The 16,370-nt window shown below is 44.6% G+C and overlaps 1 protein-coding gene across 3 annotated transcripts; it reads left to right on the top strand.

The window, feature by feature from the left end:
* The first annotated feature begins 1,184 nt into the window (after positions 1 to 1,184).
* Positions 1,185 to 9,503, top strand: LOC108924868 (uncharacterized). 3 transcript variants are annotated; one of them, XM_018736501.2, is made up of 14 exons: positions 1,185 to 1,282; positions 1,543 to 1,733; positions 2,598 to 2,682; positions 2,785 to 2,858; positions 3,766 to 3,825; positions 4,240 to 4,347; positions 4,777 to 4,833; positions 5,376 to 5,506; positions 5,657 to 5,711; positions 5,903 to 5,995; positions 6,984 to 7,118; positions 7,269 to 7,370; positions 8,793 to 8,954; positions 9,203 to 9,503. In XM_018736501.2, exons 2-14 carry the CDS (start codon positions 1,641 to 1,643, stop codon positions 9,326 to 9,328), a joined length of 1,281 nt encoding a protein of 426 aa, XP_018592017.2. In that variant the 5' UTR covers positions 1,185 to 1,282; positions 1,543 to 1,640; the 3' UTR covers positions 9,329 to 9,503. The 3 variants fall into 3 exon arrangements, with proteins under 3 accessions (XP_018592017.2, XP_018592016.2, XP_018592018.2); XM_018736500.2 differs by lacking the exon at positions 9,203 to 9,503 and having other exon boundaries at positions 8,793 to 9,184; XM_018736502.2 differs by lacking the exons at positions 1,543 to 1,733; positions 9,203 to 9,503 and having other exon boundaries at positions 1,212 to 1,282; positions 2,598 to 2,689; positions 8,793 to 9,184.
* The last annotated feature ends 6,867 nt before the right edge of the window (positions 9,504 to 16,370 follow it).

Raw genomic sequence — 16,370 nt, 5'->3', positions numbered from 1 at the left:
CATGTATATTTTAACATTGACATTTAATTATTTAGCAGGCACTTTTCTCCAAAGTGACTTCCAGTGGATACTATGTACTGTTATCACTCCACACACCTTATTCACCAAGGTGACTTACACTGCTAGATACACTACTTACACTGGATTACTCATCAACAATTAACATTATATCACAACATTAACAATGTGAACTAATCTAAATAGCTGTACAATTGCTTTGTAAAATATTCAGTTTTGCTGGAACACTTTGATTCTTTTAAAAAAAAAGTATTTTTATGATCACTGACTGCAGTTTTAAACTCAATTTATTGGATACTGATGACGTCATCATGTTGTGTTGCTGTGGTCAAACTTTCACCACGTCATGTTTCTGTTGTTTCTTCTTTGTTTTGGATCGGACAATAATAATGTAAAACCGTGGAAACGCACTCTGTGTGTGGTGAACTTTGTACGCGGTGTATTTACCATTAAAGCTGTAAGGTTGTGTTCACTCTCACCCACGTGTTTCTCTCTTGTTGGTATGCAGGTGTTGAGATGTATGGAAATTGAGTGCTCATGAAAAAAAACTAACCTAGTTACTATAAGTTTCTTTTTTACGATACTATAGCTTTAAGTTTAAGACAGTAACTTCATCATTCCTTACAACATGATTTTGTGTGTTAAGTAATATTAATTATTCTAATAGAAATAGTCAAGTAATTAATATTCTAGTAGAACTTCTATCTTATACCTGATTTTACTTCATTTTCATCAGCGAGATTTTATTGCTACTAGATGATCAGTCTTCTGACGACACTCTACGGACCCTACACACTGTTTTCACACTCCATGACGTAAAAGATTCTCACACCTTTCGCGGGCTGCCTTTGTCAGCTCACGCGCGCACCACGAGACGCCTCCGACTACGCGCTTACCGGAAGTAGAGGCGCTGGCCGGAGGAGTAGCTGTTTCTGCAATGAAACCTCCATAGAAATACACTGCAGGCGCATTTAAACATTTTTTATTTTAGGCTGTTTTGTAAAAACGAGTGGTAAGTTATAGCGTTAAAAAAAAAAAATTAAAAGAAAAAACCACAAACGCTTGTTCGGGAAAATAGTGGCTGACATTAAAGAAACGAAAGAGAAACAAGCCCTTATTATAAGGTTTTTATGGACCCACACAACAGCTCAAATATCGCGAGAGCAACGACTTCGCGTAACACGTGAAACCTTCCACGAGTCTGTACCTTGCTTGATTCTTCTTTCGGGACCGATCTGCAGGGAGTTAGATCAGAGTACTGGTGGTGGGTAATCCGTTGTCGTGCCTCAGTTTCACAGTCCTTTTTTTCCTGAATGTCTTTTTATTTTTCTTAAAATTTTGTAAATTTAAGGTAAATAAAAATAGCCGGTACATATAAACTTGACTGAAAAGCACTAGTTTTACTTTTAAACGATGTTGTCATCTCATTTTGTTGTTATGAATATAACACAGAACTGAAACTATTAAATAAGGGTGTGTCTTGGTGTAGATGTATGAAATGACAAGCTTTCGCTTAAACGCCAGATTCATAACGTGGGCACGGAGAGTACTTAGGTAGCGCTCGATCACGTGACCGCCTGCACGAACACGTCACCCCCGAGAGAGCCTGACGAAGCAACGGAATGACGTCACCGGTCTGCGTCATTGTGGTTGGAGCGGGCAGCCGCGGGAAAACGTACTCGCAGTTCGCGCTCCTGCACCCCCAGCGCATGCGGGTACTATGAACGTCTACGATCGCTGCTTTCTAAACGTTATGTTGCTAGTAATCCCACATTTCAAAACCACTCATGGCACAGCATACATTTCCATTTATTTATTTAGCTGACGGTTGTCTCTAGAGTGAGTTACAACATAAAGCTACCTACCACTATTTATCCAGCTGGGTAATTTCTACTGGGACAATTTAGGATCAGTACCTTGGGTATTACAGCAGTAGGTGGGATTCAAACCAACAACCTTCAGAGCCAAAGGCAGCAGTTCTGACCACTATGCCATCAGCTGCCTCTATACTGTATGACTCTGACCCTCTGCAGTTCACCAAGGTCAATTGCAGAGGGTCAGAGTCATTATCCATGATGGATACGAGTTTTTTCAGAGTGCTCTTCTGTACCACTACCGTCAGAGAGTCCAGCTTCACCTGTTGGTATTGTTTTACGTTACTACAGTGGTAATGACAGAATCTGAAGGTAGAAATAACAATGAGAGAAAAACACATCACACCCTGCAAACATAGAAACACTACTTTCATTCCTAAGGAGATGCACACAAATAAATGCCATGGCATATTCTCCCAGATAGCGTAAAAACTTAATTAACTCTGAAAGAAACCTGCATGCTATGTAAACAGAAAAAAAATGTAGAAATATTTTAAGTAGAATCCACAGCACCTTTGTTGCTTTTATGGCAATCTCGCATTCGCTCTATAAATACTTAGTCACGTTCACAAATATTGAATGTTACTTTTAACGGTATGTTATAATCAAGTGTAATGTTAAACAGTTGCTGGGTTTTCTGATGAGTGCATGCAAATAATTGCCAGCTGCAGTATTTTCTTACGACCGAAAGTCTCCTTTCTCCAGGTAGTTGGTGTGGCGGACCCGAACCCCTTCGCTCGTAAAAGTCTGCAGGCACAGCATCGCGTATCTGATGACCACACGTTTGACGGTACACCGTGAGCGACATCCTTTGCCATTATGCGCTCTCGGTATGTTTCGGATGGACTTTCTCTGAATCTGAGTATTAATCTGCCTGGTCCTCTTCCGTCAGACTGGCACCGACTGGTAGAGCGGGAGAAGTTTGCAGATGCGGTGTTTATCTGCACTCCAGACCGGCTACACAAGGTGAATACATGAGGTTATGTGTCCGTACGTGGAAACATGTGGAAACTTTCACGTTGCTGCAGTGTTGTCGATGTTTGTCGAGATCAAATGTTTGACCTCTGTTGACGCTCCTGGCTTTAACTGGACCAGAACTGTCCTTTGAAGAAAAACACAGATTGAAGATTTTTGGAGAGCAACCTCAACCTCGATGAAGCAGATACATGTTGAAGATAAAATCTGAGAAAATGAACTTCAGCAAAAGTCTCCATAGGAAGCGTTAACTACATGGAAATTACCTTCCAAAAAACTAAACCTGAATCCAGAATATATGGCTGCACTGGAGATGATTTGTGCTCAAATATGTGAAGTGTTTGTTTTGCTACACAAATTAAATATCTGGTACCCATCGACAAGCACTTTACTCTCTCTGGAGAATTTATTTCTAGGGATGTGACTGTTCTTGTTGGAGGGTTCATGTGAAGTTAAGCCAGATTGTTTTTCCAGATTCCATGTGTGGGTTATGTCGGGTCGTGGAACTTCACCACAGCGCAGGAAAACGAATGAAATGTTCGGCAGATACTGCAAACACGTTATTGTGAAGTTGCACTACATATGTTTATAAAACTGTCTGACGTTTTTCTCCCAAGCAGTTTACCATGTTGTTACTTAACAATTATTCACGCATTTATACAGCTGGGTAATTTTTACTGGAGTAATTTAAGGTAAAAACCTTGCTCGGGGTACTACAGCCAAGAGGTGAGAGTTGAACCTGTGAGCTGTAACCTCTACACTACTAGCTGTCCCAACACGGACACGTATGTGTGCATACGACTACAGATCTGAAGAGCGTTCTACGTGCGCAACCTCGGGGCAAGGCCAGGTGTTTAGGTCGTCCTCTGAGTGTTTTTGGTTCTTTTGTGTCTTGCAGGAGCCCGCAGTGGCCCTAGCAAAGCAAGGTTACCACATCTTGTTGGAGAAGCCCATGGCTGTGAGTATTACCGTGTGGTTCAGAATCCGTGTGGGCCTGCAGACCATAGGAGAAAGGCACCTCTGAGTTTCCATTTTTTTAAACTGTGTTTTGGTATCCGCTCCTTTAGAGCACACACATCACGAGACCTTTTCTGTGGAAAGCAAGTCCCCGTATGCTGGGGCTTTTTGAGTCAAGATCCTCAAGGTTTGAGTGTAGGTGGGGTTTTTTTTTTTTTTTTTTTTTTTTGGTACCTGTAGCTGATGAACCACTTGATTGTTCTTACTGTGCTGACTGTTTCCCTCTCACCTGTTTTTGAACTGGTGTCAGGACACATGAAAAACCTTCTAGACTCTCTATCTCCCTAATCTGCTTATGGACTCTGATTTTGTCGCCAGACACCCTGTGCACATCTGTGTTTTTGCCTCGTTTCAGGTGACTGTTGAAGATTGCGCTGAGATTGTAGCGGCTTGCCGTGAGAACTCTGTGATGTTAACCGTGTGCCACGTTCTCAGATATGACCCCGAGATACGCAAGATAAAAGTACCCGACTACTGCTGCTTAACTCCTTAAGTTCCATCTGAAGTCTTTTGTATTTATTTTCCATTTATTTTCTCAGCCGATGCTCTCGTCGGTATGATGTACGTAGTGCTTGCGGGGCTTTGAGAAATAGTGCCGACAGTGTGACGTGTAAGTTGAAGAACAGAGTCAGCAGTGTGCATCTTAATTTCTCAGGGCATTATTTAATTGGTTATAGACTAATTTTTTGGTTACCATGCATCTCAGGTCCAAGGACAAGCATTTAAAAGTGACTGAAAAAGCTTGTATTGTAGAAGGACTGCAGCTGGAGCGGGGGGGGGGGTCACATTTAGGCTGAGAGGGGGTTGCTGCGGCAACGCACAGGGTTCAAACTCTGCTTACAATGTGATGCTACATGCTGGCAGACTGACGCGTGACATGGTTTTTGTGCAGGAGGTGATTGACAGCGGAGTCCTTGGGGATGTGATCCACATTCAGCACTTTGAACCGGTAGGTGTGCGGGTCAAGCGAACTCAACCCGTGCTTTGAAAAGTCAAATCAGGTCACAATTCAGAAAGAATCATGGGGGGGGGGGGGACAAGCCATTTTTCTGTTCTTTAGTTCAGTACAATAGTTCATAATGGTCACCTGCAGTGAAATACAAATCAAGTGATAGGATGAAGCTAGAAATATGGAGGGGGGTGAGAGGTAGAAATTACTCGAGGGCCATGTCGCATGGCAGTCAAGGACAAGTGAACAAAGAGGGTAAATACCCAGCTGTACGGATGGATATACTGCAGCATTTACTGCGCTATGAGGGTGTGAAGAACACAGAGTTTTACATAGCGTAAGCAGTGTAACTTACCCTTAGCGTGTGACGGTGAACGAGTGTGTGCGTCCTAATACAGTCCGGCATTGCATCCATGGTTTACTCTACCTTGTACCTCATTGTGCCTTAACTGTCCGTGAAACGCAGTGATGTGGTTCGGCGGCGGATGGGCGCACGCTGCTGACCCCGCTCTACATGTTCGCTTCTCGCTGTCCTCCTCCAGGTGGGCTTCTTCCACTTTGCCCACTCCTTTGTACGAGGGAACTGGCGCAATGAGGCGGAGAGCTCCTTCGCCCTTCTGGCCAAGTGCTGCCACGACATCGACCTCATCCACCACTGGGCCGGTGGCCGCAGGTGTGCCCTCCCTTGACCGATGGACCGCCTTCCTCGGCACCGTCTCGCGGTTGTGGTCGTGGGCGGGGAAGCCACGTGCGACGTGGACTGTAGAACCTGGAGGTAACAGCGCGGTACAGGTGCAGCGGTAACGTGTACCATCCGTCTCAGGTGTGTCAAGGTGTCGTCGTTCGGGGCTCTCAGCCACTTCACCAAAGAAAATAAGGTCAGTGAGTGCAGTTAATATTCTTCACATTTTAATGTTAAGTGCAGTTAAATAAAGTGTGTTTCACCAACGCTTGTCTTTTGGGTCTAATATGGATACTAGTTCGTTGTGGAAAACAGTCCACTTACCATCTTCCCTGTAATTTTTCACTGTGTTTCAAGTGCATTTAGTGACTCGACTTGTTCCCGTAGCCTGCAGGTGCTGGAGAACGCTGCCTGGACTGTCCCGTGGAGGTCACCTGTCCATATTCTGCGTGCAAGATATACCTGGAAAGAGTCAAAAAGGTTCTTTTTCTACTTTTTGACGACTGCCATCTTTTGAGCATTTCTGTCCTTGTGTTGTTTTTTTTATGTCTTATTAAAAAACAGTGTAGCATTAATTGCCTTCTGAAATTATTTGTTTGCACCAAGCTAGACTTTATGTGATGATTTATAAATTACATACTAAATTTTCTGCATATATACAAAGTGGCCAGCTGAATATAACTGGATAGTTGGTAGCATACTAGTTAAAACTGCTGCCTTTGGATCTAACGGTCGGAGGTTCAATCCCCACCTGTAGTACCCTTGAGCAAGGTACTTACCCTAAATTGCTCCATCAAAATTTCTCAGTTGTATAACTGGGTAAATAAGTGGAAACTTGTACCTGTAATAATTCTAACATTATAAGTTGCTTTGGAGAAAAGCATCAGATAAATGTGGATGGGATATTGCTTTGTATCTGACTGAGGAGCCAAATGTCCATAATGGAGAGGGTTATTCTAGGTGTAGATGTTAAGGAGCAATCAGCACATTTTAAAATGCAAAGGAGAAACGGGGAAGCACATGCTGTGATTTTTTTTTTTTTTTTTTTTTTTTTTTTTTTTTTTTTTTAGGGTTGTGGCCTTGTAGTCTGAGGGTCTTGGGTTCCAATTCCCAGTTTGTGCCGTAGTGCCCCAATCGTGGTACTGTACTTTGCCATGTATTAGTTATCGGGAGATACACAGTGAAACGGTGGCTTTGGGGAGGGAATGCATGTGACACCAGTTTAATAAGAAGGTATTTCCACAAGTGCTTTCGTGGGGCAGACTTTGTCCCTGCAGTGTCCGCTCTAAATAGCACATGAGTACAGGTGAGGAGTGTTGCTCACTAACTGGTGTGGTCTCCTCTTACACTGTTTGGGCACAAAAGGACAGGTCGCTTGATGGGAAGACTCCTCCTCGCTTTCTCTGTTCTTGGTTTCGCTCCGGAGTTGCTGTGCTCCACACGCACTCTAACACACTGTATCCGGCAGGGATTTATCGGCTGGCCCGCATCGGTGCTGTGCTCCAGCTCTGTTACCGACATTGAATCGGTGACGGAGGCCTTGCGCACGGGACCGTACGGCCGCTGCGTCTACAACTGCGACAACGACGTCTGTTCCAACCAGGTTAGTCCGAGTTGCAGCCTGGCTCTCGGTGCCCCCCTGACATCCTACGAAAAACAGCAAGAGACTCAACGGAACAACCACCTGTACGCTCTGTGAGGTATTATCTTCTGAGTGGCAGGCTTCACCTGTGCGCCCATCGCCCGCATGCAGGTCGTCAACATGGAATTTGAGGGGGGTCTCGCAGCCTCCTTCTCTATGGTGGCCTTCACCGAGGAGATCTGCCAACGCAGGACCACCATCCACGGGAGCAAGGTGGGTTTCCTCGCACGAATATGCATGTATGCACCCTCTCAGGACACCCGTGGCATCACCCGTGGCAACACACACGCACGAAGACTTGTAAATAAAGAAAATCGGATGGACTCCAATGGTCTTATTTCCTGCTTGATGTGTTCACGTTGATGGAATGCGTCTCTCAGTCACTCAAACCAGCTGAGCAGTTGATCCCCAAATTGCATTTTGCACATCTGACCAATGATGAAGCTACACTACAGCGGGAGAAACTGACGCTGTTGTCAAGGCAACGCAGGGAAACGCTGTTGTGCGATTGGACGCAAGGGCTCCTTGGCAACGAGTAAGAACGCATGAACCAAGAGTCTGGCCACGTGGTACAGAGCGAGCATCTCCTTTCGACGGGTTCATTCTGCTTTCTCTCCCCAGCTGTATTTTCTCTTTCATTCACATTTATGCATTTGGCGGATGCCTTTCTCAAAAGCAGCATGTGGTTCCGAGTAAACAAATGCGCGTCAACGGCCGATGGGAGGGGTTAGGCAGTGGTGAGGAACAGAGTTCATGAGAGACAATAAGGGGAAGTCATTTGAGCAAAGAAGAAATACTGATTTCTTTTGTCCTTTAAACTTGTTCCTATACGCAGAAGAGTGTTTCTGTGACGCTAATGCTTTTCTTCCCCCCCACAGGCAACATATCAGTTTCACATGGCAGTTCTTACAACTAACTATGCTGATGTTGTACACAACAGCCACATGTTCAGGAGAGTCACCGTCTTTGATTTTCATTCCTTCGTCATAGTTACTCGTCTCCACGATGAGGGTGGCAATCCTGGAAATTCTTGAGCTGCGGGGATCTCATAATTATGATCAGATGTGCGTAGAAGTCACTGATGGACTGCGGTGCCTCACTCCCCTCCGCTTTTTGACAGCGTATTTTACTTTGACAGCAAGTGAATTGTAGGGTATTGTCAGAAACACATTAAAAATAATTCTAACCTTGAAATAATTGTGGCAGCCAGACAGGTGAGTTGTGTTTCATTGAACACCAATTAGCAATATTAGTCAGCAGTGGAAGGCAATTGCTTTAATGGATGTTTTTAACACAACATGATTTGTTGTTCCTGGTGAACGTGGAAAAATAGTCCTTTGATGTTTGGCTGTTCAAGTGTGGCAGCAAACATGGTCTTTATGTACAAATACAGCTTTTTTGTGGGAAATTTAAATTCAAAACAGGTTCTCATCACACTCAGTTTTGGTATCTTGTACCAGGGTACGGCAGCAGGGTACCACATGGCCCGTTGCTCCTAAGTCCTGCCCCTGCACGACTACCCAGCCTGCTCTCCTTCAGCTTTAGAGGGCTCTTCTGTTGCTCCTACAGGGTGGTGTCTTGGTGGTGGTTTGGACCTTTTGGGGGCTTTACTATGAGCTCTGTTGTTTTCTGCAGGGTCAGGTATGCTACGACCAGCACGGGGTACGAGTGTTTGAGTTCCTCACACAGAGGACCACATGGCTTAAGGCGGACACCAGAGTATCGGCAGGCTTCGGCGACGGGGGTCACGGTGTGGCAGATTACCACCTTGTGGACTCCTTCATCTCTGCCGTCGCAGTGAGTGTCGGGGGGATGGATGCAGCCTGCTCGCATTGGCACATGTTTAAGTATTTCTTTCCCTGTTTTGGGAACTTTCACCCTCTTATGCAAAGTTCTTTAACTTGTCAGGATTTATTTGTCTTTGTGATTGTCCCCCAGGTAATGAAAGTACATGTGTAATAGTACACGGGCACCCACACATGAGCAGAGATGTTTTGAGAGTGCGCCTCCTGCGCTCCATGACTTGCTGTGTATGTTTTTGACAGAAAGGGGACCCGTCCCTCATCCGCTCTGGCCCCGAGGAGACTCTGCGGAGCCACAAGCTGGTGTTTGAGGCAGAGCGAGCGCGGCTGGAGAACCGAGTAGTCTTCTGTTCTCCCGATTCCAATTAGAGGGACATGAGGCCCAGAATACGGAATTAAACTCGTTCCCTTGCGAAGGGTTCAGAAGCCTTCGAGGGGGGGTTATAGAGTAGAGAAATGTGGGCCCGTGATTGGCCTAAGAAGAGAGAAAGTGACACAGTGAGCGCAGAGGGCACATATTCCGTCCATTGCACTAATCGATGAACTATTAATACCACACACACACACACACACACACACATTTTCAGAACCGCTTGTCCCATATGGGGTCACGGGGAACCGGAGCCTAACCCGGCAACTCAGGGCGTAAGGCTGGAGGGGGAGGGGACACACCCAGGACGGGACGCCAGTCCGTCGCAAGGCACCCCAAGCGGGACTCGAACCCCAGACCCACCAGAGAGCAGGACTGTGGTCCAAGCCACTGCGCCACCGCACCCCCTGCCTATTAATACCAATGGGAACTAAATGGATTAATGCATTCTTACAGTAACCATCAGTAAATTAGTTGTGACAGATTTATGTTTATTCGTTTAGCTGATGCTTTTCTCCGAGATCACGAGCTTTATTAATCTACCTACAGTTGTTTACTAATTTATACAGCTGGATAATTTTTACTGGAGCAGTTTTTTTTCTTACGGTTAATACCTTGCACAGAACTCACCTCTGGCTGCAGTGCCACTGAAGTGTTGACCTTTGGGGTCCAAAGGCAGCAGCTCTAACACTGCACTGCTAGTTGTTCTCAGATCTTTATCGAAATCTCTGCATTGGAGATTCAGTAATGTCTTGTCGGGGAACATTATCTTGTAGGAGTTTTTCCTTATTCTTAAAATTCATATGTTCTAAAGCCTCTTTTTTTTTTAATGCAAGATGTAATGTTTTATTCAATTGAATAAAAGCACACCCTAGATGTGCCAATGTTGGTTATTTTCTGGCTCTTTGTTGACCTCTGGTGCTCAAGAGTGGAATTGCAGCAGTTTAAATCCTCTGCGCTACAGAGAATAGAGACATTTACATGATTTCACTTAGCAGACACTTTTCTCCAAAGGGACTTCCAGTGAACTCTATGTAGTGTTACTATCAGCCCACACACCTTCTTCACCAAGGTGACTTACACTGCTAGATACACTGGGTCACTCACCCATACATCAGTGGAACACACTCTCTGTCACTCAGACACTATGGGTGAACCTGAACAGCAGGAAGAAACCCACACAGACATGGGGAGAACATGCAAACTCCACACACAGAGAGGCTTGAATGTTCATCCTCTTGCACCACCCAAGCACTGAGAGACAGCAGCACTGCTTACTGGGCCACTCAAGGGAAGATTCATGTTGGCAACAGGGGAAATTTACATTTATTCACTGGTCTCATACTTTTCCCCCTAAGCAACTTACACTGTTAAGGTAATTACAGTTATTTTTTCTATTTATACAGCTGGGTAATTTTACTGGAGTAGTTATCTTACTCAAAGGTTTTACAGCTAGAGAAGGGATTTGAACTTGTGACCTTTGGGTCTATCGGCAACAGCAATAACCATTACACTACCAGCACTAAGTGGGATGACTGTCACTTTGTGTGCCTGAGATTCATTTTAGGACCACAAGACGAAACTATGTACTGTAGTTTAACAGCACATTATCTGGCTTAGTGTGACCTGTGGCTCAGGCTTGCATATCTTTTTTGCTTAAATATTAAGTTTTGCAACATGTGGCACTAGAAAACAGCTGGATGTGCTGTTCTAGTTCCTGACCTCAAGCTACTGCTCCATACGCTGCAGATCCACTGACACTATGCAGATCTGATGCAATTTGGTGATTATCATGGCAAAATTAGCCAGTATGAAAATAAAAAATGTATATGAAACCTTGTTTTGGAATGCTGTGACCAGATGAAAACTGTAGGATAGTGTTAGAAACACACACATTTCCTGAGCCACTTGTCCCATACAGGATCACGGGGAACCGGAGCCTAACCTGGCAACACAGGGCATAAGGTGGGAGGGGACACACCCAGGATGGGGCACTAGTCCATTGCAAGGCACCCCAAGCAGGATTTGAACCCCAGACCCACTGGAGAGCAGGACCCAGTCCAACCCACTGCACCACCACCACCACCTTGTTTTAGAAACACATTAAAAGTAATTCTGAAAATGGAAGTAATTAAATCAGCTAGACCTGTAGCTAGACAGGCGAGTTATACGTCACTGAACACCAATTAACAATATGGGTCAGTTATTAAAGGCAACTGCTGACATTCACTGCTTTAATGGACGTTTCTAACACAACATGATACATTACAGAGCTGTAGGTACAGTATAAAAAAAAAATAATTGGGAAAGTTTTTTCTTTGTTGTAAATCTCAAAATGGCCTTGAATACCTTCCAAACTGAATGAAAATTTCTGTGATCCAAACGCTACTCCTGGGATTTATGGTGAGTGTTTCAAAAACCATGGGTCGTTATGAAAAGCAGCCCTCAGCCCACGTTGCTTGCTGCTCGTAGTGGACCTGTGATGAGAGCAGCAACCACTTCGGGATGCAAGCGGTCAATGTTTCACACAATAGAACTAAACTGTCAGAAAGTTCAAGAAATGTCATTTTTTCTAGAATTATGATAGAATTCCTTGCTGGATCCTGAATGAAATCCATCATCAACATTGGTGGATAGTTAGTGATGAGTAAGAATCTATTTACCAGTAGTGTCTCCCTGACAGGTGATGAGATTAAACCCACGTGGGTAGAATTTCTACCTCTCCCATGTAACTTAACTTCCGGAAAGCTGCCGTACTGCATTCTACCGCGACTCACACACCCCCGTATTCCGCAGTGATGGCTTCTTATTTGTTTCAAGGTGCTCCTGCAGGCTCGTCTCTTTTTCTCCACCCATAAAGCATTCCTCCGGAGCAGTTCACATCAGACGAATGTCTTTATCTCGCCGTACTTTTTCTGATGGTAACTGATGAAAAAAGATGCACACAGACTAAGAAACCTAAGGCACAACACATTAAGTGAAAACATGGTGTATTTGCGCATGTTTACTAGGTTTGTACACTAAGCCGGTTACCCTGCTGTGTAAATAGGGAAAGCAGCGTAGTTATCTTAGCACAAAGAATATGCAATAATGCAAGAAAGCTGAAAAACTCCTTAATTATGAATCTAAAGGCAATTTTCGATGGTGCCGTTGCAGATTTATTTGGGTGAACTGTATTTAAAAAAGTAAGTTGGGATGGACCGGTATCCCATCCAGGCTGTAGTCGGCCTCATGCCCTACACTTCCGGGAGAGACTCTGGACCCTCGCAGCCCTGCTCTGGAGAAGCAGTTATTCATGATGGATGGATGAAAGAAAGACAGGCTTCCCTCACAGCACTGAGGCTCCTTTTCGAGTTGTGAGTTGTCATCTGTGCCAGAAATTTCACTTAATGAGCCGTCCGGTCGTACGAGGAACATCTTACAAGAACAGTTCCAAAGATGCGCCTTGGCGGCGTCAAACATCTTGCAGGGTGAACACGGTCCCTGAGAGGCGTCCCAGCCATCCATCCACCCACCTGTTGTCATTAGTATTATAATGTAGTTAATAAAAAAGTATTTTTACACAGTGCATTTCTATGCAACGTTACAAAGAGCTTTAGAGTAAAGAATATGGGTTACAACTTAAAAGCAATTCATAACAAATCACACGCACACACACGATGTCTACCATCGTTTGTCCCAAGCAGGGTCGTGGCAAGCCAGAACCTAACCCAGCAACACAGAGCATGGGGGGAGGGGACACATCCCAGACAGGATGCCAGTCTTCCGCAAGGTACCCCAAGCAGGACTCGAACCCTGGACCGGCTACACAGTGGCCCCCAGCCAAACCCGTTGTGCCCCCATAATAAATCAAAGCATTTTAAAATGAAAGACCAACAGAAGGAAGCAAAATGGAAAAAGCAGTAAAAATAATATTTCACAGTGGATGGAATCTGTTCATTAATTAAGTGCTTGTGTAATACATGCATGTACACACTCATTCACTCATACATACACACACTAAGGGCTATTTAGAGTTCATCTGAAACGCATGTCTTCGGACTATTGGAGGGACCCAGAGCACCTGGAGGAAGCCCACATGCACATATGAACAGCCACACTCCGCACAGGCTGAGCCAAAGTCGAACCTGTGTTTTGAACGAGCCCAGGAACAGCAACGCTGTCAGGGACACATTTTACCACTATGCAGTCAAAGAATAACAAAAACAACAATGCAAAGATAAATGAGAGGTAAAGGGAGTATACAAAAGCAGAGGTGTATTGTAATAAAGGGGTTTCGAACGAATGTTTTAAGCCTGGCTTTAACACATCTGTTTTTCCCCATTTATATTATTGGTAGGGGGCGCGGTGGCGCAGTGGGTTGGACCGGGTCCTGCTCTCCAGGGGGTCTGGGGTCCGAGTCCCGCTTGGGCTGCCTTGCGACGGACTGGCGTCCCGTCCTGGGTGTGTCCCCTCCCCCTCCGGCCTTACGCCCTGTGTTGCCGGGTAGGCTCTGGTTCCCCGCGACCCAGTATGGGACAAGCGGTTCGGAAAATGTATGTGTGTGTATTATTGGTAATGAAAAGTAATTTTTTACAAGATTTCACTGAATGATTGGACTCCGATGAACAAATTACAGGCACACCTCAGTTTATACAATCAATCCCTTCCCAAAAAGAGTGTGGATACCAACATTTCAGACAGAAAAAGCCTATTTCCTATTATTTTAAATGGTAGAAATAATAATGCTTTCCCAGCTCACCCAAATACCCCAAACAAATTTTCTCCCAAGTGTCACTAGATCGCAATAAAACACCTATATAAGCATCAGCTTGTGATTTTGGCAAAATATAAGACACATTTACATACTTACTGCTCTGGGGGTATTTCCGCTTTTCTTTTTTGATCGGTTCTCTGCAGGATGAACAATAAACCAAGCAGGATTCCGCTGAACACGTTGCCTTTAGTGTGAACAACTTTCTAAAACTGCACACTGCTGCTAAAATGCGCAGACTGTACATACCTGAAAATCATTAACTAAACTTTCCGTGCCAGTCGGTCTGTTTTCTCTGCAATTATTAAATTAAATTAACACACCCAATATGGCCAGCAGACACTGCTGTGGAATTTCATACACACCCCTACTTTCTTAAAGCAACACCCCCATATTCCCAACACACTAACAGATACACAGTACATTCCTGCACTTCTGCTTCACTTACACAATGTGTGTGACTTTCAGTTTTTCTGTTTTTTTGGACACACTTTGGATAAATGTTGTTATACCGGAAGCTTAAAATTGGGTATCAAAAACCAACGGCCTTATACTGAAATTTCTGATAAAGATTGTTCATAAATCATGGGATGCCTGTACTCTTGTAATGCAAGGGCTAATCTGTATGTACTTCGGAAGGTCGGATCACTTGCTCAGTTTCCAATGCCCACCAGATGTCAGAGTCCTACCAGCAATTTAGCAACATATTCCGCCGTACTTTAATGAGCTATGGAACGAATTTTGTCCAAACACTGCCTGTACACTTGACTACGAAAGTTATGAGCTGTGATTTGTTAGTACACAAAAATAAATGAGTTACATGGATGACTAATATATACACGCAAACCTTGTGGCTCCTGATGAAGGGATTTTGAAACTCTTATTTCATATTCATGAGGGGCTTTTATGTATAATTTTGTATTTAGTCTTGTGAGAGTGGTAGCGGATTGCCCAGGTGCGGTGGGCTTGACAAAGGCTTCTTTTTGTTTTCGGACCAGCTGCGTAACACCAGAGCAGACCAAAGCACAGAACGAGAGTGTGTGTGCGTTGTTGTTGATAGAGGACGCGAGTGTCCAGATCCCAGGAGAGATAAAGCAGCTATTCTTTCTTGTATCTCCTTGCCGATCTTGACGTCAGTAGCCAGGGGCATCCACTGTGTGCCGCAGGTCTTGTCTGGACCACATCGACGCTGGCAGCAAAGCCTTTGAATAATACATTTTTCCTTTGTTTGGCTGTCTAGATGTACACAAAGCAGCATAATTCCATCAAAAGTTGCATTACATTTTTGCCCAAACTTGTGTTGAGACTGCTTTATTTCCAAGGTGACAATGCAAAACATTTACATTGATTTATTTGGCAGACACTTCTGTCCAAAGCCCCTTCCAATGAACTCTATGTAGTGTTACCAGCCCACACACCTTATTCACCAAGGTGACTTACACTGCTAGATACACTACATACTATGGGTCACTCATCCATACATTTATTCATTAAGATGGAACTTTTCCCCAAAGCAACTTCCAATGTTAAGGTTACAGTTATTTACCCATTTAGACAGCTAGGTAATGTTACTGGAGTAAATTATGGTAAGCACCTTGCTCAAGGTGGGGATCAAACCTGCAACCTTTGTATCAAAAGGCAGTAGCGCTAACCACTACACTACCAGCAGTCCTGTACGTCAGTACAACACACTCTCTTTATCACTCACACATTATGGGTGAACCTGAACAGCATGTCTTTGGACTGTGGGAGGAAACCAGAGCACCCGCAGGAAACCCATGGAGACATGGGGAGAACATGCAAACCCCACACAAATTGAGTATGGATCGAACCCAAGTCCTTTCACACCACCCAGGCGCTGTGAGACAGCAGCGCTACTCACTGTGCCACCATGCTGTTTCTTTGATTTTTTTTAAAATTTATTTTAATCTCTCAACTAATGAGTTAAATTGTTGGGGGTTTCTTACCGAGGGGATGCAGTGGTGCAATGGGTTTGGCCTGTGCCTTCTCTCTGGTGGGTCTGGGGTTCAAGTTCAGCCTGAGGTGCCTTGCAACAGATTGGTGTCCCATTCTGGGTGTGTCCCCTCCCCCTCTAGCCTTATGCCCTGTGTTTCCAGGTTAGGCTCTAGTTGTGTGTGTGTGTGTGTGTGTGTGTGTGGTGAGAATTGCTCCCACTTTAGTGGACTCAACCCTAAAAGAAAGACACTGGGGGAAATTTGCGTTCCCTGTGAAAACGCTGGCTCCACAGCATAAACACAACTGATATCTCTGTGCGGAGACATCGGCGT

This window comes from Scleropages formosus, chromosome 2 (genome assembly GCF_900964775.1).
Source record: "Scleropages formosus chromosome 2, fSclFor1.1, whole genome shotgun sequence".
In the NCBI taxonomy this organism is placed as follows: domain Eukaryota; kingdom Metazoa; phylum Chordata; class Actinopteri; order Osteoglossiformes; family Osteoglossidae; genus Scleropages; species Scleropages formosus.
This window is presented reverse-complemented; position numbering and strand designations above follow the sequence as displayed.

Coding starts and splice junctions, on each gene's coding strand:
- LOC108924868 (XM_018736500.2), top strand. CDS start 1,641: ATGACGTCACCGGTCTGCGTCATTGTGGTTGGAGCGGGCAGCCGCGGG. Junction 4,348..4,776: donor CCGAGATACGCAAGATAAAA/GTACCCGACTAC, acceptor GTTTTTGTGCAG/GAGGTGATTGACAGCGGAGT. Junction 5,712..5,902: donor ACTTCACCAAAGAAAATAAG/GTCAGTGAGTGC, acceptor TTGTTCCCGTAG/CCTGCAGGTGCTGGAGAACG.